The 27,769-nt window shown below is 42.4% G+C and overlaps 2 protein-coding genes across 5 annotated transcripts in view; both read left to right on the top strand.

Annotated features, from left to right (window-relative positions):
- Positions 1-12,107, top strand: part of LOC113405052 (pancreatic alpha-amylase-like) — a 28,300-nt gene extending 16,193 nt beyond the window's left edge. For 3 of the 4 annotated variants that reach the window (XM_026655733.2, XM_026655731.2, XM_026655730.1), the window contains 10 exons: positions 1,277-1,488; positions 3,140-3,286; positions 4,095-4,292; positions 7,043-7,273; positions 7,559-7,692; positions 7,785-7,907; positions 8,044-8,143; positions 8,279-8,400; positions 8,492-8,617; positions 11,892-12,107. In XM_026655733.2, the coding sequence (XP_026511518.1) occupies positions 1,288-1,488; positions 3,140-3,286; positions 4,095-4,292; positions 7,043-7,273; positions 7,559-7,692; positions 7,785-7,907; positions 8,044-8,143; positions 8,279-8,400; positions 8,492-8,617; positions 11,892-12,081 (1,572 nt within the window). In that variant the 5' untranslated portion in view covers positions 1,277-1,287 and the 3' untranslated portion in view covers positions 12,082-12,107. Of the gene's footprint in view, positions 1-502; positions 621-1,276; positions 1,489-3,139; positions 3,287-4,094; positions 4,293-7,042; positions 7,274-7,558; positions 7,693-7,784; positions 7,908-8,043; positions 8,144-8,278; positions 8,401-8,491; positions 8,618-11,891 lie in introns of those variants that run through there. The other variant, XM_026655734.2, reaches the window with a different exon arrangement.
- A 5,383-nt stretch (positions 12,108-17,490) lies between these two features.
- On the top strand, positions 17,491-25,549 carry LOC112108484 (pancreatic alpha-amylase). The gene is made up of 10 exons (XM_029912344.1): positions 17,491-17,701; positions 18,379-18,525; positions 18,757-18,954; positions 19,731-19,961; positions 20,953-21,086; positions 21,174-21,296; positions 21,391-21,490; positions 21,742-21,863; positions 21,973-22,098; positions 25,241-25,549. The coding sequence occupies exons 1-10, from the start codon at positions 17,534-17,536 to the stop codon at positions 25,428-25,430; spliced, it is 1,539 nt and encodes a 512-aa protein (XP_029768204.1). The 5' UTR covers positions 17,491-17,533; the 3' UTR covers positions 25,431-25,549.
- The last annotated feature ends 2,220 nt before the right edge of the window (positions 25,550-27,769 follow it).

Genomic DNA, 27,769 nt, shown 5'->3' with positions numbered 1-27,769 from the left:
GTGTGTGAGAGATTGCTGTGCAGAGAGCCCAGGGATGGAGGCAGGGGCTGATGTCAGGGGTTTCCCCCTCCCCCTGCCTCAGGACTGGTTGCTTCGTGCCACTGTCTGAACTTACAAGACAGCATGCTGACACGCTCTCGGTTCCCCCTTCCATACACACACACTCCCTGTCAAAAACTCTCCTCAGGGCCGCCGGGGGGTGGGGGGGCAAGTGGGGCAATTTGCCCCGGGCCCCACAGGGGCTCCCACGAGAATATAGTATTCTATGGTATTGCAACTTTTTTTTATGGAAGGGGCCCCCAAAATTGCTTTGCCCCAGGGCCCCTGAATCCTCTGGGCGGCTCTGACTCTCCTACCCCCCTCCACTTCAGTTGAAAAGCAGCTGGCAATGTAGTAGGATGCCCATGGAAGATGGGATTGAGAAAGCTGCATCATGTGACGCTGTGCCTGCCCCATGAGGCATTGTAAACCTTTCCCAAAGCACTCTGTGGCCAGTTGCACAGTGGGATAGCTACCACAATGCACTGCTGTCTTTGCCGTTGCAAGAGCTGCCAGCACAGCTCCACACCACTCCCAGCCCAGGACTGTGCATGAATGACATAGTCTACCCTGAGAAACAGGTATTGTGTACATTTAATACATCATTTTGCGCTATCAAGCTGCAGCACAGATAGATGTCAAATGTTTAGTATTTCTACTACAGCTCTGAGAGACCCTCGGAGATTAGGATTTAGTTGCATTATCTGATGCTGTGCTCGAGTCTGGTTGTGACAATAAGTATTTGTTCACACACACACACACACACACACACACACACACCACAGTCCTTTGAAATATTGAATCTGTTGACAGCATTAAGACACAAAACAAAACACTAAGACTTTCTCTAAACACAAAAGTAGTACAGATTTAACTATACTTACAAACACCAGTATAACATTCCTATACAGGACGGGGAATGAGCTCTACTGTATAACACACCTTTGTACTGTATATCTGTGTCCACATTAGGGATTATACTGGTATAAATATAGCTGTAAAAAGCTCACTCCCTCAACCAATATAGTTATACCAGTACAACACCTTTATATAATCCAGGACTGAGCCTTAACGTGTTACGTTATTAAAGTTGTCATGAGAGGTTGTGGCATAGCTTCATCGGATAAGCAATTCCGAAACAATCAAAACAACAGCAAGCTAAGCAAAATACATGCTAAAAATAGTTGGCCTTTTAAAATGTGTAATTTGTACCATGTACTTTACCCTCTTGCATTAGTACAAAAATCCATGAGAAGAGCACAAGCTATTACGGAAAGAACCATGAAGGCCTTTCTTCTGCTAGCAGCCATTGGACTTTGTTCGGCGCAATACAACCCAAATACAAAACCTGGGAAGATGTCTATTGTCCACCTGTTTGAATGGCGTTGGGCTGACATTGCTCTTGAATGTGAACAGTATTTAGCACCCAATGGATTTGGTGGAGTTCAGGTACGTAGCCTCTAATATTAATTGACAGTGAAATTGCCTCATAGGCTGCACATTTTGCTTACCAAAGTAAAAATCCAGGTCATAGGGGACAGGCACCAAGTTCAAACTAAATAGAAATTGGTAATGGAAGTACTAAATGCTGAAGCAGTGAAAATAGACCAGCCCGTCATGATGGGGGTGCATTTATTTAATCACTCCAAAGGGTGTAATTGAAATATTTATTCCTCTAAGTGAAAAGCAACACCTGAATCTTTATTTACTACTGTGGAAAATGAGGGAGATACCTGTATTTTATTTTTTTTATGACTATCGTATGTACCTCAGTTTACCTGCCTGGTATTTTGACTATGCAGAATTAAATGAAAGGAGAAAGTTAGGAGGAAAACAAACAGGAAATGACAGAGATAAAGGTACCCTCAGAGAGATACCAAGGCTCCTTAGGGGAGCAATGGAGTGAGCTTTAATTGGGAAATACTCACCTCTCTGACTCCAGCTGGGCTAGTATGTTTATTTTTCCTGACCCTGGGATCAAAGGAACACGATGGCAAAGACACCTCTGCCTAGGAACAAGGAGGGTGAGCAGGCAGCTGGGCTGGAGGTAAGTCTGACAGACACACTGAAAGTATGTTGCAGGGGCTGGCTGTCTCTCTCCCAGCCCAAGTCTCGGCTGGATGGAACTTACTCAAAACTTGCAAAGAAAGCAGGGCCGGCTCCAGGCACCAGCCTGGCAAGCAGGTGCTTGGAGCGGCCGTTCTGGAGAGGGGCAGCACGTCCAGCTATTCGGCGGACGGTCCCTCACTCCTGCTCGGAGTGAAGGACCTCCCGCCGAATTGCTGCCGCAGATCGCGATCGCTGCTTTTTTTTTTTTTTTTTTTTGGCTGCTTGGGGTGGCCAAAACCCTGGAGCCGGCCCTGAAAGAAAGAATAAAGTTTAGGTAAGACATGGGCATGTATGTAGGCCCCTCACTTTTTAACTCACTTCTCGTAGTTCTGTGTATTTTGAGGGGAATAAATAATTTATTTTGAAGAAGCTGTTTTTCGAGCCTTTAATCAGCCAGTAGTCACAGGCTCCTAGATAAAAAAGGCTGGCAGGCCAGATGCCAAATGCAGTTGGGCTTGTCATATTATCACCAGGGAGCCTGCAGCCCAGAGGCCTATTCTAGGAGTTGTAGGACTGTGTGGTTCCATCCAGAGAGGGATGAGGGTAACAAAACTTGTTACCAGAGAGGTATACTCAAGCAGCTAAAAGGGATCTAAAGTGCAGCTTGGCCTTTGTGGAAGCAGACACCTTTTAGTGTGACAACTACAATTTGATACATACCATTTCTCAAATTGCTGCACAAACACTCACCTACGTCTATTTCATATGCCAGCTTCATTAAACACTTAAATATAAGCAATCTAAGGGGCCTGATCACCCAGTGAGTTCCTGTATATAAGGACTGTCTCTGAGATGCTGAGCCGCTTCATCTCCTATTGATTTCAAACGGAGATGAGAGTGCTGAGCATCTCCCTGGATTGGGTTCTGGTAGAGCCAACTCCTTGCCACAGACGGGGCCTCAGACCCTCTGTCTTTATATGTCTTTTACAACGCTGAACAAGTACATAAGTAATTACTAGTTTATTTTCAAATGACATCACTTTGTTCACAGATATCTCCTCCAAATGAAAATATTGTCATTACTAACCCATGGAGACCCTGGTGGGAAAGATACCAGCCAATCAGCTACAATCTATGTACACGATCTGGAAATTATGATGAATTTAAAGACATGGTGACCAGATGCAACAATGTTGGAGTAAGAGACTTGAAATTCCTCCTATATAAACAGTGTGGGGAGATGTAAGAGATTTCAGGTTGCCCTCTGTCCTGTTCCCAAGGGGAAAAAAAAATATTCTTCAATAATGCCAAGGAGATAAGGTGCCAGTTCTCAACTGAAGTCATTTTTCACGCCTTCGCAGTGGAAGACTAGGTCAATCAAAAGCTTCATCATGCAGCAATAGCTCAACCCAAGAAAGTACTGTTAAAGAGAAACCCAGCAAAAATTGTTTTTTGGGTTGTTGGGTTTTTTAGTTGTTGTTTTTTTTTTTTTAAAGTTTGCAATCAGGAAAAATAGTTGCTTTTCAACAGGTGCCTATTTTTAAAATTTAGTATAATTGAAAAACTCTCAATTAGCAAAATTGGAGTCATTATTCTTTGAAGATAGAACTTAAGATGGATGCTTAAATTTAACTTCTTTACTTCACATGCTCTTGACTGCTGTCTGACTGATGGTATGTGGTCATTAGCAGTCAAAATCAGAGTGAGGCACTAGATAACTCAGGAGGGAAGATATGGGGAGATCAGAGTTATAAAGAGAGATAATCTAATTTTCTCCCAAACAGTCTGGTCTTTCAAATGAGTTGCATATCACTGAATGGTAAGCTCGCTGCTGGATATTTAGAACAAATAATATTCTATCACTTTGCTCACATGAAAAAGCTCTAGAAGAAAAAAAAGTGGGGAGTCAAAAGGGTGGGGAATGTAAATGAGACAATAAGTGCTGTTTAGTCAATGGCACTCAGGTACTGGCTTTATTAAACTGAAATGCAAACCTTGCTCTCTAGGTTCATATTTATGTGGATACTGTAGTCAACCACATGTGTGGATCTGGTGCTGGCTCTGGTAATAGTTCTACTTGTGGAAGCTATTTCAATGCAGAGACCAGAGATTTTCCTGCTGTGCCATACTCAGCCTGGGACTTTAACGATGGTAAATGTAAAACTGGAAGTGGAGACATTGAAAATTACCATGATGTGACTCAGGTAAATTTAGAATTGTAAAATATATTTTCCCTGTTTATTCTTACTCCCATCCTCTTCTTTACAGGGCTATGCTGTCACATAAAAATCTCAGAACAGGAAAAACTCAGAGATGGGTGAATAACTGATTTCTCAGTTCATTGGCAATTTCAAAATAATAATATAATAAAGTTTCCATCTTAACGTTTTACGTTTAAAAAAGCTTAAATTAAATTGAAGGGGTATTTTGAAATAAAAATAGTTTCAAACCAAAATATTGATACTTTTTTTTAAAGAAAAGTCAAAATGAAATTTTGAAATTTTAGGAATTTCTCAGCCCCCCTCCCGCCCCCAAACAATTTGGCAAAACTGACACAAATTCATTCTTTTCCTTGAAAAAATGTTTGATAGAAAATTTTTGCCCAGCTTTAGCAATATTTCATACATAATAGTCTCTCCATTAATTAGTTAGTAGGGGTAGTGAGAATTACGTAACCAATAGGCTACATTTCAGCAAGATACTTTAAGCATGTGGATAGTCCTATCAAATCAGTGGGATAACTCTTATAATTATAAGTTAGGAATGTGCTTAAGTACCTTGCTAAATCAAGGCCATGCTGGTCATTTCAAAGGATATTGTTACCTCTTAAAAGCTAATCAGGACTGAGCCTGATCAGTAAATATGCATGCAAATCCCAGGGTAATACAGAAAAGTGTGAGTAGTTAGCATTCTTCCTTGTGCTCCTTTATGGGTGAGCCACACAACTGACTTGACCTCTTGTGATTAGTTGGTATTTAATGGCTCCTTTTCCCAGTGAGGGGTCTTAGGTCATCAGCTGTATTCACCAAATTCCATTATGCATTCCATTGCCTAAATTCCCATGGCAGCTTCATTTGGAAGCAATATTCTTCACCCCCCTGCCCTGAACAGTTAGGTAGTGGTGCTGTGCATTGCTAAACAGCATCTTTTACCCCATTTCAATGGTATATGAAAGGATTCCTGTGTATATCTCTCTTACTCTGTTTCCTTTGTCCCTGTCTTGAGGGCTGTGGGAGGGGGAAAGAGATTGTAAAATTCATTAAGCGATTGGGTATCATTCAGGATGAAAGATGCTAAAGTGTCATTATTATTCACCTCTTCACTGTAATACTGAGATCAAACACTTGATTACACATGGCCTCTCAGAAGTACACTAGGATTGCCATAGGAAACCATTCTTTTTCTGTGAATATTTTAAAATACTCTTTTAAAATCTTCTATTTCACTGAAAATTCTCATCAGCAAATTTTACAGGAAGCAAACACAAAAATGGGCGTGAACACCGTCAAAATGAATTTGTTTAAAATTGTGAAATAAAATCTGTGGCAAAATTTTGTATTATGAATCCAGCTATAATAAAATCTCTCATGTACTCCCATGATAAGAGAAAAGTAGCATGTAGTTGATGTTGAAGAGAAATATTTTTATCTGTATATTAGAGCTGAAGTAAAAATGACATATTAAGCCAGATTACTCCTCCTAGCTGTATTAAAATCACATGAGTAGGTTTGGCAGAATTTGATTTTTATTTTGTATAATTTTGATGGATCATATTGTTGTTTATTTTTAAGCCTTTTTACATTTTTATCGATTTAAATAGAGTTGCAAAAATTGTTTTAAGCATTTTTTATATTTGTATTAATTTTAAATTTTCATAGGTGTGGGAAATTATGGGAAAGGTCATATAATTTTTAATGATAGTCCACATCGAGATTCAAAAAGTTCAAGCTTTATAATCATTAAAACAAAAATCAAATACCAATAAGTTCTCAAGCAGCATTTTTCTTACTGTGCTACCTGTAAATTTCAATTTTTATTGGGGGAAATATTTTTTCATTGATTTGTGTGTGTATGATGAAATCAATGTGTACTGAGAGTTGCTCATAAAAATCTAATCCTTCCAAACCTCCCTATGAGTATAGAATTAATGGACTGATTCTCAGCTGGCATTTTCCTAAGTCACTTACACCTATGCAGAGTGGTTGTAAAATGCAATCAGTCTTTGTACAGATATAAACAACTACACATGATGCAAAGTAGTAAAGAATCAAGTCCTATATCAGTAAAGTCTAGTATATGTAATCCCAGTGTCACCTGCAGCCATATGTATGTTATGCACATTGTGTACCATTGGCAGTGACAACAAAGAGTAGTGCTGGCTGGCCCACTGGGCGCTCATGTTTGTTCCTGCCAGCCCCCCGTCATGTAGGGGAGGGGAGCAGTGGGGCCAAAATTGAGAGGTGTTGCAACCTGGTGCACAGGGGTCACAGTGCCACTCAGATTTGGCCCCATGATGGAGAGGCTGTGGGACCAACCCTGAATGGGTACGCAGGGCAGTGGGATGGCCAGCACTGATCCTCCTTGTCATTGTCATGGGGCTAGCTCATGCACCAGGACGCCTTCACAGGGGCTTGCCCTTCCTCACCCCACTTTCAGCAGCCCATGTCCCCTCTCAGGGATGGGGAGTGACACAACACCTGATGGGCGAGGCTGGAAGATGGGGGCTGAGCACGGCATGGGTGAGGTGCTGGTGCCAGCAGCTCCCCTGGGCATGCTCCACAGGGACTGACAGTGCATATCATGGGGAAAATTTCTGGGGGTGGCCCTGTGTAATTCTATATTATTCTGTGCTTTTTTCAACAATGGCTTTGCAAGAACTGTGTTCAGGACATTTCATTTAGCACGTGGGATGAAAATTGTCTTAAATCAGTGTCCCAGCTAATTTTTTAAACAGGTCCGTGACTGTCGCCTTGTCAGTCTTCTTGATCTTGCCCTGGAGAAGGACTATGTGCGCTCGAAAGTTGCTGAATACATGAACAAACTTATTGATATTGGTGTGGCAGGCTTCAGAATTGATGCTTCCAAGCATATGTGGCCTGGGGACATGACAGCATTTTTAGACAAACTGAAAAATCTAACTAAAACATGGTTTTCCAATGGATCGAGACCTTTCATTTACCAAGAGGTAATCTAGTTTTCTTAGTTTCACTCTACAGAGAAATGGGTTCTTTTATGCAAATACAGTATGGACTTGGGGGAGAGGAGACCAGAGGTTTTTAATGTTTTTCAATTGCACCTGAATTTGGGATGCTTTAGGAAGCAATAAATGGAATTTAGTAAGTAAAACTTATTTCTGTTTTAATGCAGTCAATTGATTTATTCTTCCCTTAAAGCAGCATTTAGGTCTATGAATTATATCTTTTTAACCAGGTGATTGGACTATAATAGTGGCTTTTCTTTCTTCTACTAGGTAATTGACTTGGGTGGAGAGCCAATTAAAAGCAGTGAATACTTTGGAACTGGCCGAGTGACTGAATTCAAATATGGTGCCAAACTGGGTACAGTAATCCGCAAATGGAATGGAGAAAAGATGGCCTATTTAAAGTAATATATCTATAATTTGAATTAATCATTAGATTCCTGCAATATTTGAACTACTAATTTCAATGTGTTTGACTCTTTGTTTGTTTGTTTAGGAATTGGGGAGAAGGCTGGGGTTTTATGCCCTCTGACATAGCCCTTGTCTTTGTGGATAATCATGACACCCAAAGGGGACATGGTGCTGGGGGAGCTTCTGTTCTAACCTTCTGGGACTCCAGGTAGCTTCATACAGCCAACAGAGTTCCCTTTCTTCTTCTTCTTCTTTCTTCCTTCCCACCCTCTCCCCATTTCCCCCCTCCCCCCCAAAAAAAAGATAGTGTATCTTCATGTGTCTCATTACTCTTTGGTTTACAGACTATATAAAATGGCACTTGGCTTTATGCTTGCTCATCCTTATGGATTTACACGTGTTATCTCAAGTTACCGTTGGCCAAGATATTTTCAGAATGGAAAGGTAGGTTTATGATCAATGAGAACAAGTCTGTAGGCCATTAGGCTGTTAATTATCCCTGTGTCATCTTGTATGCTTCATTGAGCTGTCTCCCCAGATAGAAAGTTTAATCTGTATAACTTTGTGTTTAATAACAAGGACATTAATGATTGGGTGGGACCACCAAGCTTTGAGGATGGATCAACCAAACCTGTTACAATTAATCCAGACTCCACTTGTGGCAACGACTGGGTCTGTGAACATAGATGGCGTCAAATAAAGTAGGACACTGCAAACAGCAATTCCCAATATATTCTTCACCTGATGTGGGGATATTTTAATTAAAGTCAAGCCCATTGGTTGTATTTTCAGGAACATGGTTATTTTCCGTAATGTGGTTGATGGCCAGCCTTTCTCAAACTGGTGGGACAATGACAGCAATCAAGTGGCTTTTGGGCGTGGTAATAGAGGATTCATCGTCTTTAATAATGATGACTGGTAAGTGGAAAGAGTGAATACCTTCAGAAAAAATGTTACCCCCTGGTCAAGCTGTAGAGCCTATTACTGGCTATAGAGTCTGTGGCAACTAGTTGGTGGGACAGATCAAGGCTCTTACGTAATGCAACTCCAAACCTACCATCTTCCCACTCCCAAAAGCATTCTTCAAAACCCAGCATTAGCTCCTTAAGCAACACAATATTCTGCTGCTGGTTCCTGGTCATTGGACTTGAAACCTGCAGTAAGAGGTTGGTCAGTGAGGAATGCATGACCATGCAGATCTGAGAGGTACTTTGGCCACTATTGGTGTTGGGCCTGGGCCTAAATAGGCTAGCAGACATGGCTGTGAGGAATGGGTGGAGAATTGACTGAGAGTAATGTGGGTCAAGCTGGGATAGGTTTGAGAAAGGGCTGGCAGCTGGGAGTTTTCAGCTTTCTTTTATGGTGAGAAGAGTTAATGATTGGATTGGATGTTTTAGAGGAGCACAGCAGTCAGGAAGTTCTCAGAATTGCATTGCATATGAATTGTTCTCAATCTTCTGTGTGTGTTAAGGTTTGAATCACTCACTTCATTTAAGTGTCTTCCTGCCTTATACAAAGGGTTTTCTGTGTCTAACCAGGCCCACTTCCTTTCTGGATATTCCACAAAGCTTCTGGCAGAGTCTCAGCAGGGCTGGCACTTCATGTTAGGGTTATTGTTGTGCTTTTCTAGACTTCTGTAGAGTCAGAGGTGCAGAAAGAGATGTAGGGAATCTGTGATGCTGAGGTAGCCCAAAACAATATGATATTGGTGGAAAAGAGCCCTCCTGATTCGAATGGAGAGTGCCAAAACTGCTGAGATGACTCAATGGGACTGTCAGAAAAGGTAATTTGGGTGTGTAGAGAGGGAGGGACTTGGGAGAAGAAAAAGAACAATAGGAGCCTAATAATAAGGAAGACTCTAAACTTTTGGAAACTGACAAGAATACCTGCATTTACTGTCCCTGTAGATAATATCCTACACATTTGTCTTCATGTTTTTTTCTCTAGTTATTTGGGGTCTAATTCTGTCTTCTGATTTGTATTCACAGTCCCCATTGACTTGCTGTGGAAATTATATCCACACACAGGCATAGTTTATACTAGTAAATATAGCAAGTAGAGTATAATTGAGTCTTTCATGTGTAAAGTATCAGAGGGGTAGCCGTGTTAGTCTGGATCTGTAAAAAGCGACAAAGAGTCCTGTGGCACCTTATAGACCAACAGACGTATTGGAGCATAAGCTTTCGTGGGTGTAAATTACACTGTAGATATCTCCTTCATGCAAAAGCAGGAGGAGCTGTCAGATAGAACTGTATTCATGAGAGCATGAAAGAGAAACTGTCTGAAAGATACTTCAGCAGATTAACATTTGTACTCGTGTCTATCCCAGATGAAATGGGGCTTCAATTTTAATTAATTTTTGCCCTTTCAGAAGTGGGATCGTTCTAAAGATAATCAAAAGCTAATTCTTTAAATGTCCAGGTCAAATGAAAAATGAGTCTGAATAATTTATGTTCACCAGCCTATATTATTGAATTTTAAATATATGAAGCCTTTGTGAATGGGAGTAGACGGATAACCTCTGCTTACTCATGCCTACACAGGCGAGGCTTGATGGTATTTCAAACTGGAACCTTTATGTCTAGCAGGGCTGCATGGGCCCGTTGAGGCCATATAGACCAGGGGTCTCAAACACGCAACCTGTGGGCCGCATGCAGCCTGCAGAGTTATTTCCTGCGGCCCGCCATAGGGACCAACTCCACTGGCAGCCAAGCTCCCCTCCCCCCCCGCCTCCCCCCGAGCGTGCCACGTCCCCGCTCCTCCGCCTACCTCCCAGCGCTTCCCGCTGCCAAACAGCTGTTTGACAGCGCTTAGGACTTTCCAGGGGGGAGGAGTGGGGATGCTGCTCTCTATGGGGAGGAGGCGGAGAAGAGGAGGGGCAGGGGCGGGGATTTGGGGAAGGGGTTGGAATAGAGGCAGGGAGGGGGTGGAGTTGGGGCAGGGACTTTGGGGAAGGGGTGGGAAGAGGCAGGGTACGGGTGGGGCAGTGTGTTTGAGACCCCTGTGATAGACTGTTAGTTAGAGGCATCAGGCACCATCGCCCAGGGGTCTCTCTGTTAGGGGTGCTGGGCACCCAGAGGTTCCCCTCTTTTCCCCCATTGCCCGGGGTCTCTCCGTTGGGACACTGGACAGTGTCTGTGACAAAGTGGAAATTTTCTGTAACATTTTTATAATTCCTAGGTGAGCCTCAGTTTCCCCCTCGACTTTGCGCTGTGACCGGGGGGGTGGAAAGGGTTACTCAGTGCAGGAGAGAGTCGGCACCTATGGCGGGCCGCAGGAAACGGCCTGCGGGCCGTGTGTTTTGAGATCCCTGGTGTAGATCATCATCAGTGTTACTAACCACATAAGGAATAGTTACAGTGTTTATATTTTATTAAAACCCCTCTTCGCTTTACAGTTTTTAAAAAGTTAATACATTGACTTTTAATAGCATACTATATTACTCTTCGGTTTTTGACTATACTTTTGTATCGTTGTATGAAAAGGTTTCAGTGATGCAGCCCTCAGGCCAATGTACTAGTCCTCATGTGACCCTCGTGATGATTTGTGTTTGAGATCCCTGATATAGACAGTACATACAATGGCCTTAGTATTCACTGTAGGCTCATGTTGCTCCCTACCTAACACACACAGGCTCTGCTGTATCAGGGGCCTGGTCTACACTACGACTTTAATTCGGATTTAGCTGCGTTAATCCGAATTAACCCTTCACCCGTCCACACTACAGAGCCAGTTAATTCGAATTAAAGGGCACTTAAAATCGATTTCTGTACTCCACCTCGACGAGCGGAGTAGCGACAAAATCGATTTTGTTAATTCGAATTAGGGTTAGTGTGGCCGCACACCACCGAATTAATGTGGTTAAATTAATGGGGTAGTGTGGCCGCACACCACCGAATTAATGTGGTTAAAAACCGAATTAATGTGCTTAGTGTGGCCGTGCACAATCAAATTTATACAACCTGTTTCCCAAATTCGAATTATCTAAATTCGGATTAATCCCGTAGTGTAGACATACCCAGGGACTGACAGACCAGCCCCAAGAGTAAACCCCAAGTGTCGGATATTGTAGTGCAGAACACTATCCCCAAAGCCACCTGGCTGACCAAACATATGACGCTTTATAATAAAAGAGAAGTACTGGAGAGTCTGAATTACTGCTTATTCCTCTTCAATCTGTTTTTATACATAGGAGCTTGAATGTGAATTTGCAAACTGGCCTTCCTGCTGGAATTTACTGTGATGTTATTTCTGGGCAAAAGGAAGGTGACCGCTGTACAGGAATACAGGTGCAGGTTGTAGGTGACGGCACTGCTAACTTCCAGATTAGTAACCAGGCTGAAGATCCTTTCATTGCAATTCATGTTGATGCTACATTGTAATCCATGCAAGAATGAATGATTCTCTGTATAACATCCCTAGCAAGGAATAAACTGTGTTGGCACAAAAGTCATGTTTTTTTAATCTCATTAATGAAATACTATGTCATTGCTGTAATATTATTACAGAATAACTAGCACTGGTAGTTTTTTGAGATGGTGTAACAGGCCTACCAATATGGTTCATTTTAAAGACTACTTCATTTTATTTCACATGAAGACAGTAAAGGAGACATTAAACCATGAATTGAGATGATTTTACTGTTGTAATTCCAAAACTCAGGCAGGCAGACAAACAGACACACACAGTATAGGTGGAGCTTGTAACAGCACCTATTTCAGCCGGCTGAAAAAACTGATTTTTTTGGTTTGCTGGCAATGCAAAAGTATTGAAAAAGATCTTGTTTCACATCAAACCTGTGACCCTCTGTACCTCAAAGTGGCACTCTGAAACCCCCATATTCACTACTGTCATATAACTATGTTTTGTACAAAGTATGCCTTATGAGGTATCGGTCTTGATCTGTTGAACAATAATAACCTGTTGGATTTTATGTACTATCATTGTATATGAAGTTATGAAGTATTACTACATGTGTTACAGAAATATGTTGTGAGGTTAGGAACACCCACAACCAAAGATGTGGCCTTTGATGGCTACTCGGCATTAATGGCTCATCAACACATAACCTAGAGACTTCTCCGAGGAGGCAAATATGCCATGGGGCAGACTATCCCGCATCATAGCAATGATCTTTGCAGCAAACTGGAAGAAGAGAGACAGTGACATCATCACTTGGCCTCTCCCTCCCTCCCACCCCTGCCTCAAGCTCAATACCTGGAAGAATGTCTGGATAAGAGTGGTCCCAGACTGGAAGGTGGTCCCAGCCTGAGTCTTGGGGAGCTGTAACCTGCTTGTACCATCTGTCAGGGTGAGATACTGTTTGCTTCAGCTCTTGTAGTAGTGCTGCAACCATTGGCTGGCTTAAAGACAACAATAGGGCCCTCGTAAAGTGTTTTCACCCCTGAGTAGGCTAGATTGGCTCCTGGCCCTATGGTCTCACCTGGGACTCAACACCAGCTGGGTCTGTGCCTCCCAGGATACTGGTATCCACAGGTTTGTAGCTGCCTGACCTAGGCAGTAGACCCTTTGTCTCTGAGTCAGGCTATCCTCTGCCTGAGGGGCTTAGCGGTCATGTCTCATTGTGGGTTCAGCAAACTGCCTGTAACAATTGATTACTGACTCCATCACAAACCTCTCTAGTGGCTTTTCAGTCTATTCTGTTCCTGCCTCAGACTTAAGCAGGCTGGGGAAAGGTGTCTGGAGGGCCTGGAGCATTGTTGTAGGCCAGCGGGTGGATGGAGAAATGATCCCCAAACTGTGGGAGCAAGTAAACCAAATTATTTCTCTTATAATACAGACCCAGAACTAGTGTTTATTGTATTGCTTTTTAAATAGCTAGGAATGCAACATTGGGAGGGGGCGCGGAGGGGCCCAGGCCAACTCCTATGGGGGAGGGAGCACCACCCAACCCCGCTCCACACTAGGTTTGCCAACTTTCTAATTGCAGAAAACCGAACACACTTAACCCCCACAACCCTGCCCCTTCTCCGAGGCATCACCCTCGCTCAAAAGAGAGTTGTTTTTCTGTCTCTGTTTCCTGTCGCCAATAAAGTCCCCCTTTGTTATACTGTTCTTTGTGTGTGTGTCATTGAATTTGTTTGGGGTGGCAATATTGAATTCTATTTCTTATATGCTGGGTCAGAAGCCTTGGTAAGAACAGGAGTATTAGTCCAAGGGACAGCATCTGCTTGTGTCCTAGAATTCACCTTGGTTGGTGGCACCAGGCAACACAACAAAGAACCTAGGTCGCTACCGTTGGGGTGGGGGTGGGAGAGAAGACCCTCTAACTAGCAAGCAACAGGGAGGAGGCTTGACCCCCCCCCGACCCTCATAACTACACCAAGTTATTTATTTTTAAATACTAAAAGCAGTTTGTGCTGCTCTCTGCATTGACAATATTTTGAATAATAAAAATAAAGCGGCATCTCGTACAGTCTATGATGAAACACTGCTGCTAAGAAATTCACTAAAATCTGTACAGCAGCCTATTTACAAAAAAACTTTTTTTTCAAAGATAAGATTTTGTACTGCACCCATCTCCATGGTAGCTGAAGAACCTACAGAATTCCCAGTGCCTGTGATTTAAAATTTCCAAGAAAATAAATTTTGTGTGTCCACGTGTGTGTGTGTGTGTAGTTGTGTGCACACTTCTACACTGGGTGCTTACTGCGTTAAACAGTAAGTGAAGCTTAGATTTTTTCCCCCCCACAATGCCTAAAGAACTTGGCTTGGTAGTTGGATGTTCAAATGCCTTAGTCTGCTTTGAAAGGCAGATGGGAGATAGGCACAAAGAATACCAGTCTTTATAACTGTTTTTGCATATCACCAGAAGGCTGTTTTATTACATCAGGGTCAGAATGGTCCTATTTGGATGCATGTTAGGCATCTAAATTCCTCTTGCATCATCTAATTTGAGTTCCTCCATGTGGGTTTAGCTGCCTACTTTAGTGGCATCCATGTTAGAAATTGTAGGTCAAAAGACTCATAGCTTTTTAAGGCTAGAAGGGACTTTTGTGACCATCAAGTCTTATCGCCTGCATAACACAAGCCATAGGCCTCCCCTGAATTAATTCCAGTTTCAAGGCCAATAGCTGTGGTTGAACCAGCGCATGTCTTTTAGTAAACCATCCAATATAGATTTTAAAATTTCCAGTAATGGTGACTCCACCACAGCTGGTACGTTGATCCAATGGTTAATAATTACTCACACTGTTAAAAGCTTACACTTTATTTCTAGCCTGATGTTGGCAACTTTTAGCCATTGGATCTTGTTATACCTTTTGTTTGCTAGACTGAAGACCCCCTCTAGTATCAAATTTCTGTTCCCTGTGTAGGTACGTTGGGGGTCAGATTATAGCGCTGGCCAGCTCAGTGTTTTAGAAGCTTTTTAGTTTGAGTTTGGATTTAAAAGTTAGGTGAGTTTGACCAGCTAGGTATATATTTTTTAATCTATAGCCATCATCGTAACATGTACTGGCTGTTGGCAGTTGGAGGCTTACTGGTGGAAAGCGGAGCCTGCTCTCTGACAACTTACTGTTCTTGTGATGTAACCAGGCTTGTGTGTTAGTTGCCTGTGACCAATCAATTCCTGGTGAGAGAATGAGTCTCACGGTTTCTCAACTTCTGGCTGTCATTCGTTCATATTGTTAAGCTTTCCATCTTCCAGAGTCTCTTTTTAAGTTTAATACATTTTCTTAATATTTACTTTTCTGTGTGTTTACTAAGACTGTGGAATTTAATTACTCTTTGTTTTAGTGGGAGACTACGATATGATGCATCTCTTTGAAATTCATATTGCCTTTGTCTTCACTGCAAGAACAGATGTTTTTCCATCAAGATAGATATCTTGTAAAAGATAGCTATTGGTAAAACCTGTTTCAGGTTTTGGGGGGTTTTTTGGTTTTTTTTTTCAGTGAAGACACAGCCATTATCTCTCTAAAAAACCTGACTCACGCCCTTCTTATATCTGCTGTATCATTTCAGCTGGTCTGTTCTGCTATTTCCCTATTGTTCTGAGTCCCTTCCACATTTTGGCTAAGATTTGCTCTCTTTCTAAAAGATAAGCTTTAGTTCAACCACAGGTTTTTGGGCTTGATGTAGGAATTTTTTATGAAATTTGTGGCCTGCATTATGCAGAAGGTCAGACTAGCTGATCCCAATGAGCCCCTTTAGCCTTAAAAAGCTATGCATTTATAATTCCCTACTACCTCTCAATCAGTCCAAGTAGTAAAATATTAACCAAAGTCACATTAACCTCTTTCTGTCTGATTCTACTCAATTGTTCCCACCAAATCAACAAGAAAGAACTAATGGTGAATTTAACTTCTGTGACTATAGTCCTTTTGATCACCAAATTGTTATATATGTTGGGATGCCTTCTGAGCTTTTTCCACTTCTTTTTTCCAGAACACCTTGTCAAGTTCTGGGAGAACACTTCATCCAGTTCTCTGGGATCCAGAAGACAGCTTGACACTCAGATTACTTTATTAGGCATGTACAGGGCTGGCTCTTGCATTTCTGCCGCCCCAAGCAGCAACAACAACAACAACAAAAAAGCCGCGATCGGCAGCGGCAATTGGGGGGGGGGGGAAGCCACGATCGGCGGCGGCAGTTCAGCGGCAGGTCCTTCGCTCCTAGAGGGAGTGAGGGACCTGCCACCCCCAAATTGCCGCAGGTGCCGCCCCTCTCCCTTGGCCGCCCCAAGCACCTGCTTGTTAAGCTGGTGCCTGGAGCCGGCCCTGGGCATGTAACTGCTCTTTGCATATGCTAGTCAGGCCTAGATGCAAGGAGTTTAGGTACAGGGGGATACCATGATTCCAACTCTTGTCACACCACACACCACCTATCCTAGCTACCAACATCTATACTTGTATGTAAAGATTAATTGCTTTGCAGCTTGCATAAGGCATGCTTATCAGTTCAAGGTGTTTCTGACTACATTGTTTACTATAAACATAACCACACTAGTTAGTGTCTATCTCCCTTATTTACTATAAACACAGTCATAATAGTTAATTGTTTCAGGAGTTACATGCTTGGGTTTGTTCAGTAATTACTCACTCATGTCTTGTCTTAATTTGGGATTGCTCAGCTAAGCCAGTCAGCTAAGCCAGTGCTACAATAAAAGACCCAATATGCATCTTTTTGCAACCCACAAAACTACAGAAAAATACAATTTCTTCTGGTTATTCTTAAAATATTTTTAGGCTACAGGGAAAAATACATTTTAAAATAGCCAAAGCACAATGCCACCCATGTGTCCCCTGGGGCAGTGTAGTTCCATGCCTCCCCACCCAAGGGCTACCTATCCTATGTGGCAGCAGTTTAGCCCTGAGAGAGAAATTCTGGACTTTTAAGAAATGATGGAGCCCTCTAGAGGTGCAGTGCAGATGGATGTTTCATATTAAGTATTTCTGGTTCTAAGCCATTGATGCCTTTTAGATCTGTGAGAGTGAACCTCCCAGCTTAGCATCTACCCCTAATTATTGAAGCCAATGATATTTTCATATCTGTTTTTTATCAATGAGTTTGTGTTCTCAGGTGCACTCTCACTTGCCAGAGACCTCTGGAAAATTGTGGTGTTATCCTTAAAAAACACACACACCGGCCTAATTTGTTTTATGTATAGTTAAAGTTTGTTAACATGAGAATTTCTTTTATCTTCACCTGTTGAGCACTTCAGACACAATCAGATAAAATGACAAATGGCTAGTTAACCAAATACTAGGCAGTCATGTGAAATATGTCACATGTAAATGTAACGTGAACTGTACCCTCTTGCAGGACTATAAAGAGCCAGTGAGAAGAGCACAATCCTGCACTTAAGGCACCATGAAGGCTCTTCTTCTGCTAGTAGCTGTTGGCCTTTGCTGGGCACAATACAATCCAAATACAAAGTCTGGGAGGACATCTATTGTCCACCTATTTGAATGGCGTTGGGCTGACATTGCTCTTGAATGTGAACGGTACTTAGCACCCAATGGATTTGGTGGAGTTCAGGTACGTAGCCTTTACTGTTAGTATACAGTAAAATTTCTTCATCTTTTGGCATTATTTATTTACCAGAGTAAAAGGTCCAGTTCACAGAGAACAGGCACCAGAGTTACCATCAGTAGAAATCGGTGATGGAAGTAGGAAATGTTGACAGGTATGTGCCTAGACCACTTATTGTGAAGGGGTGATTTTACTTGTCCCCACTGGGACAGCTCCAAAAAACCACATGCTTTCCACTATGTGTCACTTACTTTGTACTTGGAGGAATTAGAATGTAACAATTTATTTCTTATTTATTACCATTTCAGACATATTTATTCTCCTGATGTGCACAAACACCAACTCTTGTCATCCCAATTTAAAAAGAAACTTCTAAATTATTTCAGTCTCCCTGGGTAGTTTTGTCTTTCTTTAAGGAATCAGTCCTAGGTACCTTTGTGAGATGGTGAGCTCCTTTAACTCCCATTGATTTCAATCTGAGTCCTCCCAGGATCAAATCTTGTGATAGCAAGCTCCTCGTCAGAGAGAGTGGGCTGGATTACAGTGTAAAGCAGGACTAAAACTGGTGTAAGTGATATCTGTTTGTGCTCCTTATATGTGTTGTACAGGACTGAGCACTCTCTCTGCGCTTACACAAACGTCAAAATAATTACTAGTTTATCAAATGACAATTTCATTCGCAGATATCACCTCCAAATGAAAATATTATAGTTACTAATCCCCAGAGACCCTGGTGGGAAAGGTACCAGCCAATCAGCTACAAACTGTGCACACGATCTGGAAATGAAAATGAATTTAAAGACATGGTGACCAGGTGCAACAATGTTGGAGTAAGTATCTGTGGATTTCCTCCTGTTGAAATAGTGTGGGGAGAAATAACTGATTTCAGATCGGAATAGCTTCCTGTCCTATTACAAATGAAGGGAGAAGGCTGCAAAGAAGTTAGAAAAGGTGAAGGAATGTAAATGGGAGGAATAAAAGGGGATCCAGTCAGTGAAACTCACAATGTCACTTCACTCTCCTTTGTAAAAACAAACTGAAATGCAAACATTGCTCTCTAGGTTTATATTTATGTGGATGCTGTAGTCAACCACATGTGTGGATCTGGTGGCGGCTCTGGAAATGGTGCTACTTGTGGAAGTTATTTCAATGCAGGGAATGAAGATTTTCCATCTGTCCCGTACTCAAACTTGGACTTTAACGATGGCAAATGTAAAACTGGAAGTGGAGAGATTGAAAATTACAATGATGTGAATCAGGTAATTTATATATAAATATCTGTTTTTACTCCCCCCCTCCCAATCTTCTTGACTAGTCTTTGCTGTTGGACGACCATCTTAATAAGGCAAAAAAATAACAAGATCCTTGGCTGAGCTGATCAGTATGCACTCAATACAAGAAGGTACTTATGTATGTGCCTAAATTTAATCATGGGAGTATGACCATTGATTTCTCCGATGCTTAGAATTATGCACCTATTTATGCACCTGTTAGTTATGTAGTTCTGATCACCCCTAACTGATTAAAGTACTATTGTGTTCAAGCTATTGTCTAAGCACCTAAGGAACTTTCAGCCTGATCAGTAACTATTAATGGGAGACATCCTTAGAAAACCCACAGTTCTGCATCGAGTGATGCTGGTAATTCAGTAGGTGATGAGCAATAAAACTGAACTCTGAGCTCTTGTAATCATTAAATGGTTAATGTCTCCTTTCCCAAATTTAGGGATTTTAGCTCCTTGTCTTTGCCAAATTCCATTGTGCAGTCTCCCTTCTTAAATTCACAGGGCAGCTACATTTGCAGACAATCTTCACTTCCTGGCCTGACCTGAGAATCACACCACCTAAATACAATAAATTCCAGAGTACATTCTTCTGTATTGACTTTAAAGGAATTCTCTTCAAAACAGGTTCAGCATGTGGATTGAACTGGTTTAGCATATGAGATTAAAAATATGTTAAAATGAATATATTTTAATCAAAGATTTATAGTTTGGTGTATGACTCGGTGACATCTCAACTAATTTTTAAAACAGGTCCGTGACTGCCGCCTGGTTGGTCTTCTTGATCTTGCCCTGGAGAAGGACTATGTGCGCTCGAAAGTTGCTGAATACATGAACAACCTCATTGATATTGGTGTGGCAGGCTTCAGACTTGATGCTTCCAAGCACATGTGGCCTGGGGATATGAAGGCATTTTTAGACAAACTGAAAAACCTAAATACTCAATGGTTTTCCTCAGGAACGAGGCCTTTTATTTACCAGGAGGTAATCTTGTTTTCTTAATTTCACTCTGTACAGAGATGGGTTCTTTTATATAACAATACAAATACACTATGGGCTGGATCCTGCAAAGCACAAAGTTCTGAACACTCTGGACTCGATCTAGCAGAGTACTTAAGCATAGGCTTAATTTAGAGTACTGAGTACTCTGCAAAATCATGCCCTATACGAAAGAAAGATTTAAGGGCTAAATTTTAAATTCTCTAATTTTACATGATCATCAGTTTGCATATACAAATAGGCGCTTTTGTTTTGAAATCAAGTAGGTGTATAAATATCTGTTTTTTGCATGCAGATACTTATGCATTTGCTCTACACAGGTGCAAATGATGACACAAAGTGTAAGGAAGTGGCAAATCAAGCAAAAATATTCCTATGGAGTCTAACCTTTGCCACTTAGGAATCTCACTTTTAGTCTTTTATGCTGACACTGGAGCTTTCCAAGACCCCTTGGAAATCTTACGCGAACAGTTCTCCAGGGCTTTTTAATATGTACAGGTCTAGGAAATTTTATTTTGTTAGATAACTTCTACTGCAGAGCCAACAGAAAGAGCATAGCATTATTTTGTGCAGGCCCTAAACTAATGATAGTAGAGTTTTGCGTTTAAAAAAAAAAAAAGAATACTTTCCTCTCTTTAAACGGCTGTTTAAAAAGCTGACACTAATTACTCCCAGCAGGAAAAAAGTTTGGTGTGGTTTTTCTCAAATGTTTCTCGAATTCTCAAACTAAGCATTCTGGCACTGGGGCAATTCTTTTAACACCCACAACAGCTAACCATGCTTGCTATATACAAAATAAGACATTGTAATGTTCTTCATTACATTGAATTTAAGTTGCTTTAGGTAGTAGCAATAAATGTGTTTACTTGCTCAAACCAAATTATTTTTCTTATAATACAGACCCAGAACTAGTGTTTATTGTATTGCTTTTTAAATAGCTAGGAATGTGCTAACAGCTTTTTCTTACTTCTGCCAGGTAATTGACTTGGGTGGAGAGCCAATTAAAGCCAGCGACTACTTCGGAAATGGCCGAGTGACTGAATTCAAATATGGTGCGAAATTGGGGACAGTCATCCGCAAATGGAATGGAGAAAAGATGTCCTATTTAAAGTATATAGCATTTGGATTCATTGTTAGATTCCTGCAATAGTTGAAATATTAGTGTCAATATGTTTGACTCATTGTTTGTTTGTTTAGGAATTGGGGAGAAGGCTGGGGTTTCATAGCTTCTGACAGAGCCCTTGTCTTTGTGGATAATCATGACAACCAAAGGGGACATGGTGCTGGAGGAGCTTCTATTCTAACCTTCTGGGATGCCAGGTAGGGAACGCTGTTGGCTGTGTGAGGGTCTTATTATTTTTGTCCTAACAAAGACAGTGTATCTTAATGTGTCTCATTGCTCTTTGGCTTACAGACTATATAAAATGGCAGTTGGTTTCATGCTTGCTCATCCTTATGGATTCACACGTGTAATGTCAAGTTTCCGCTGGACAAGAAATTTCCAGAATGGACAGGTAGGTTTCTAACAGTTGAAAATAAATTCACATGACTCTTAAGATGAACTTTACCCCTGTGTAGCGAGACAGCGCTGGGCCTATGCACTACTTAATGCCCATTAACATCCTTATGGTAGGAGTGGTACTTGAGTGATGAATAAGCCTTGTGTTGACTCTCTGAACAAGAATGAATGTTATCCTGTTTACTATGTATGGCCTTTTTCCAAGATAGAACATTTAACTTTTATAATTTTATGTTTATCAACAAGGATGTTAATGACTGGATAGGACCACCAAGCAATGGTGATGGCTCAACCAAAGCGGTTACAATCAATGCAGATAGCACTTGTGGCAACGATTGGGTCTGTGAACATAGGTGGCGTCAAATAAGGTAGGAAACTGTAGAGAGAAATTAACTAAAGATGATGCAGTTTGCAATATCTCATTAACTGAAGTGGGGATATTTTAATTAAAGTCAAGCCTATTTGTTGTATTTTCAGGAACATGGTTATTTTCCGTAATGTGGTTGATGGCCAGTCTTTCTCAAACTGGTGGGACAATGGCAGCAATCAAGTGGCTTTTGGGCGTGGTAATAGAGGATTCATTGTCTTTAATAATGATGACTGGTAAGTAAGTGGGGTGAATAGCTTCAGAAATATTTTAGCTGTAGAAAGGTTATGTGACAACTTTACCTGTTGCAAATCCAAACCTATCACCTGCCTTCTCCCAGAAACACTTTTCAAAACCCAACATTAGCTTTCTAAGCACCACACCAGTCTGCTACTGATTCCAGATTACTGGATTCGTACCCAGCAACGAAGGTTGGTCAGTCAGAAATGCATGGCCATGCAGGTCTAAGAGGTAACTAGCCATGAGCTAGCAGGTGGATGGCTCTAAAGAAATGGGTGGAGATTTAACAGAGTAATATGTCAGTCAGGTTGGGATGCTCTCGGAAAGGCCATGAAGGTGGGATTAGGTCAGGTCTGCAGAAGCGAGGAGAAGAGTTCATGACTAGATTGGATGATTTATAGGGATGGGATTCTCAGATTTTGAGCACTATTCACTGAATTGTTCTTGGCATTGTCTCTGTTAAGGTTTGAATCACTTCAGTTAAATGCCTCCCTCTCCACTACAAAAGGCATTTTGTCCCCAGCAATGCCTTCAATCTCTCTGGATATTCCTAAAGACTCTAGTGGAATCTCATAAGGGGTGTGAGTTTGTTAGGATTGGTGTTGTGCTCTTCTAGGCTCCTCTCATGTCAGAGGTGCAGAAAGAGACTTGGGGAATTTGAAACTCAGTGGAAGCCATAAAGAGTATGACATTGCCAGAAAAGAGTCCTTATGAAGCCAGCAGTCTGCCAAGGTGCCTCAGTGGGGCTATCAGAAAAGGCCATTTCTGGTGAGTCCTAGGGAGAGGGAAAAGAACAATATATGTGCAGAAGTGATAATGAGTCAAAACACTGAGTCTGAACTGAAAGCTGAACATGCTAACAAAGCTGGTAAATACAGTAAGAATCTTTTGTGAAGTTCGTGTTCTCTCTCTTATTGCTAGAGGCCTAAATCTGCCTTAGGAGATGTAGGTCATGTCTACACTACGGGCATACAGCTAGTGTGCTGTAGCTCTGCTACAGTGTAGACACTTCCTATAGTGACAGAAGGGGTTTTTCCATCACGGTAGTTAACTACCATTGCTTTGAAAGGTGGATTATGTCAATGGAAAAATACTTCCATGGTCCTAGTCGTGTCTATGCCAAGGTTTACGTCGGCTTAACTACGGCAGTCAGGGGTGTGGATTTTTCACACCCTGGAGCAATTTAGGAAGGTTAATCTAAATTTTAAGTGTAGACCAGGCCTTAGATGAAATTTCTGTGGCGGTTATGCCTGTTATGAGAGTAGTATCCCAGAAATATATGAAGCTTTTGTCCTAATGAGTGACAGGGAACTCCCGGTCTTCTTCATAGTGCTGCAACCAGGGCCGGCTCTAGGTTTTTTGCCGCCCCAAGCAAAAAAAATTTGGCTACCCCCCGTCCCAGCCCTGGGCTCCTCGCCGCACCCCCCTGCTTGCCCCAGCCCTGGGCTCTCCCCACCCATCCACCCACACCCCCTGCCACCCCAGCTCTGGGCTCCCTCATTCCCCTGCACCATTGCCCACCACACACACCTCCTGCCGCCCCAGCCCTGGGCTCTCTCCCCCCGTCCCCCCACCTGCACCCTCCTTCCGCCACAGCCCTGGGTCACTAGTAACTTGCTCCCACGGCAGGTCATTCAGTATGAATTTTAGATGTGCACAGAACACAGACAGGATTGGTTCCCATATGGTTACAGAACTGCAGTAAAGTGGAACAATTTTCAGCTTGTGTGATGGGAGGATATCTGGATGCATATTAAAAGACTGTCCTACATAAATGAGGAAAAGTTGAGGTGCCTTTATTATTCTTTTCTTCCACTCTTTCTTTCTATGCAATATCACTGTCTTCCTTTTAAACAAACAAACAAACAAACAAACAAACAAAGGCAATGGCTGTTGAAAATAGCAATTCTAGTCCTAATAACCACTGGGAAGCATTTCTTGCTCAATTTTATCCTACCTTTTCTACAGCAAGTTACAGTGGATCAGTATATTTGATTTGGGAGAAATGAAGTAACAGCTGCCCAAACTGAGCTTGAGCACTCCTGAATTTTGAGGTGTTCAAATCTAGAAGGCAGGTGCGGGGAGGGAGGCGCGGGGAGGGCAGGGGGCTGTGGCTCCGTGGGGGAGCATGGCAGCATGTATGCAGCAGTGTGTCTGGTGCTGCGCGGAGCTAGACATGCTGGTCTGAGTGGCATGGTAAGGGGGCTGAGGGGTTGGATGTGGCAGAGGTTCGGGGAGGCAGTCAGGGGCAGGGAGAAAGGGGGGGTTAGATGGGTCAGGGGTTGGGGGGGGCAGTCAGGGGACAGGCAGCAGTTGGATAGGCATGGGAGTCCCGGGGATTTGTCAGGGGACAGGTAGGGGGTGGGATCCTAGGGAGGAAGTTGGGGCAGTCGGGGACAAGGAGAAGGGAGGCTTAGATAGGGGGTGGGGTCCCGGGAGGGGGTGATCAGGGTGCAGGGGGGGTTGGATGGGTTGGGGTTTCTGTGGGGGGCTGTCGGAGGGGGGGGGATGGTGGCAGGGTGGGGCTACCCTCCCTCCCTGTGGAGTGTCCTGTTTTTTGAATGTTAACATATGATATCCCTACCCTTCAGAGTGCAGCTCTCCATTCATAGCAAGCTGCAGCATGAGGTCTCAGCTACCTCACTCCCTCCCCCTCTTTCCTGTTGGTAGTGGCCAAGGGAATGCTGGGAAATGTAGTTCTTTCCCTGCTCCAGGGCTGGCTCTATAGGCAGGGAGCTAACCAAGGAACTACAGCTCCCAGGGCCCCCTGTTGGTTCTCAGTTCCCATGCTGGATCCCTGCTGCCCCTGCAAATGGGCTGCCCCAAGCACGTGTTTGCTTTGCTGGTGCCTAGAGCCGCCCCTGGCTGCAGCCCTGAACCCTTTGAATTTATCACTGTTGCTCTTACTTTGGCTAAAGAAGTCACAGTAGACTGAGTATGCTTCCCATACCAGTACTCCCCGTCCCACTGGCCAAATAATAAAAGACCAGACAGAAGACTAAAACCCATCTGGCCTTGTAGGGCCATCCCATGGGCTACAGGCTAGCATGACATTTCAAGTTTTTAATTATAGAGAAATATCTGTATTAGAGAGTCTGAATTACCACTTATTCCTTTTCAATCTGTTTTTATACATAGGAGCTTGAATATGAATTTGCAAACTGGCCTTCCTGCTGGCACTTACTGCGATGTTATTTCTGGGCAAAAGGAGGGCAACTCCTGTACTGGAACAAAAGTCAATGTTGCTTCTGATGGTATTGCCAATTTCCAGATTAGTAACCAGGCTGAAGATCCTTTCATTGCAATTCATGTTAATGCTAAATTATAATGTAAACTGGATGCATCTCTTCCCTTGGTCATTCACCTAGTCCTTTTTGTTCTGTGTAGCACACAACAATGAATGATCCTTTCATCATAGAATACCAGGGTTGGAAGGGACCTCAGGAGGTCATCTAGTCCAACCCCCTACTCAAAGCAGGACCAATCCCCAGACAGATTTTTGTCTCAGATCCCTAAATGACCCCCTCAAGGATTGAACTCACAACCTTGGGTTTAGCAGGCCAATGTTCAAACCACTGAGCTATCCCTCCCCCCTTATTAAGAAATAAATAGTAGTGGAGCAAAACTGTTGTTAGTGTCATTAATGAAATAAAGTATAACTATTTGTACTATCAGTATGTAACTAATAGTGATGCTAATACAGGTTTGTAAGAGGCAGTGTAACTGTCCAACAGTGTCATTTACCATTAGTGGTACTAGTTTGTTTCAGCTGGAGCAAAGAAATTAAATTATAAATTATTTTATTGTCAAGTCCAAATCTGATATGTGTACACACACCACTAATATATATATTTGAATAATGAATTTAAAGTAGTGAAAACGGGTGAAAAACACATACATTACACTATATTAAATTATATGATGTCAGTCACACTGCATGGAGTGGCTCACAATCATGAATGCCTACTTCAGGGCAGACTGTCAAAAATAGGGCAGACACCACAAACTGTTAGTACGTTCTATAATTAGAATTCACCAATCCAGTAGTAAATATGAACTCCTGGCTCTCCAGTCTATTGTGTCGCTAAATCCAGCTTGCCTGAGTGACACACACACACAAAATATATTCAGGTTGCTCCCCATCCAAAGAGACCCGTCACTTACCCAAGATCCACTGGTACCCTGGATCTTAAACAAAAGAAAATGCCTGTAGCCACTCCTGTAATAAGCTATCCTTAGGATTTAATGTGTATCAGTCATTATCTTCAGTTTACATAACCACATCGATTGGTTGTGGAATCTCCATCATTGGAGGATTTTTAAGAGCAGGTTGGACAAACACCTGTAAGGGATGGTCTAGATAATACTTACTCCTGCCTTAGTGCAGGGGATTGGATTAGATTCCAATCCTACATTTCTAAGGCTATGTCTACACTACAGACCTTACAGCAGCACAGCTGTACCGCTGCAGTTGTGTTACTGTAAGGTCTCCTGTGTAGCCACGGCAGGAGTGAGCTATCCTGCGGGGGCAGTGCTGCCCGCACCCACCCCAGCATCAGTGGGGGTCCTGGGCTGCGTGCCGCCACCCACCCTCCTCCGCCCCCCCTCCCCCCAAGCAGCCAGGCTGCCCTCCCCCAGCACCCACGGGGGCCCTGGGCAGCCCCCTCTCCCCAGCCCCAAGTTTTATTCACTGGTATTTTTAGTAAAAGTCAGTGATGGGTCATGGGCTGTGAATTTTTGTTTACTGCCTGTGACTTGTCCATGACTTTTACTAAAAATATGCATGACTAAAACGTAGCCTTAATTATAATGTTATGTCGAATGGAAGAGCATGCACTAGACTGGCAACAATAAAACAGGTAGATGGCACCCTAATCTACATTTCATGGATGTTTCTCCTCTTCACAGATTACATATGTACATAAGTGTTATACCTGTTGCTCTCAGGAAGACCTAAGCCCAGTTAACCCTTATAATGCCTAATTGCAAATGTAATTATTTAAAAAGAGGGCACTGAAGTATAGGGAGAAGGTAGAGCAGCTGCAAAAAGGGAATATAATACAGAGTTCAAGCCAAATGCATTTGCTAACACATCTCAAGCTTCATATGCACAGAAAATGTCCTGAAAACTGACTTCATTTTACAACAGTGAACAGTGTTGTTTACTAGATTGCCAATTTTAATTCAATGTTAACAGCTCCCTGAGCTGAATGGGGTGGAAACACTCTTGTTGCTACGGAGGCAAGTTTAAGCAAAGTTAGATTAACAGAGCAGTTTGACAACTGCTACTTTGTGATGGCAGTATCTTGGCAACTGGAAATGACAACCGGAGAGCAAACTGATCCTATACGGCTGTGCTTATGAAAATGTGCAAGTACTTACCAAAACTGGCATGAAAATGGCTTCTCCCTCTGAAACCTATGGCAGCCCTCTTGACATGGTTGGGAGGGAATTTGCTGTGGGGAATAGCTGCTGAAAGGCAGGACTTGAAAGCTGATCCATTCCCATAGAAATTTCCCAGCAGAAGAAAATGGTGACTGTTGCTTTAATCTCAAAATGTTACAGGTTAATACTTTATGTCTACAAAATTATGGTAGAAATGGTTTAGCTTGATGCAGAATCTGGGTAGAAAAGTACATTACAGGTATATAAACAATTCTAGAAATT

This window comes from Terrapene carolina, unplaced genomic scaffold (assembly GCF_002925995.2).
Source record: "Terrapene carolina triunguis isolate 2854851 unplaced genomic scaffold, T_m_triunguis-2.0 Scaffold210, whole genome shotgun sequence".
Lineage (NCBI taxonomy): Eukaryota > Metazoa > Chordata > Testudines > Emydidae > Terrapene > Terrapene triunguis.
The sequence above is the reverse complement of the archived record's forward strand: the minus strand, read 5'-3'. Positions and strand labels throughout refer to the sequence as shown.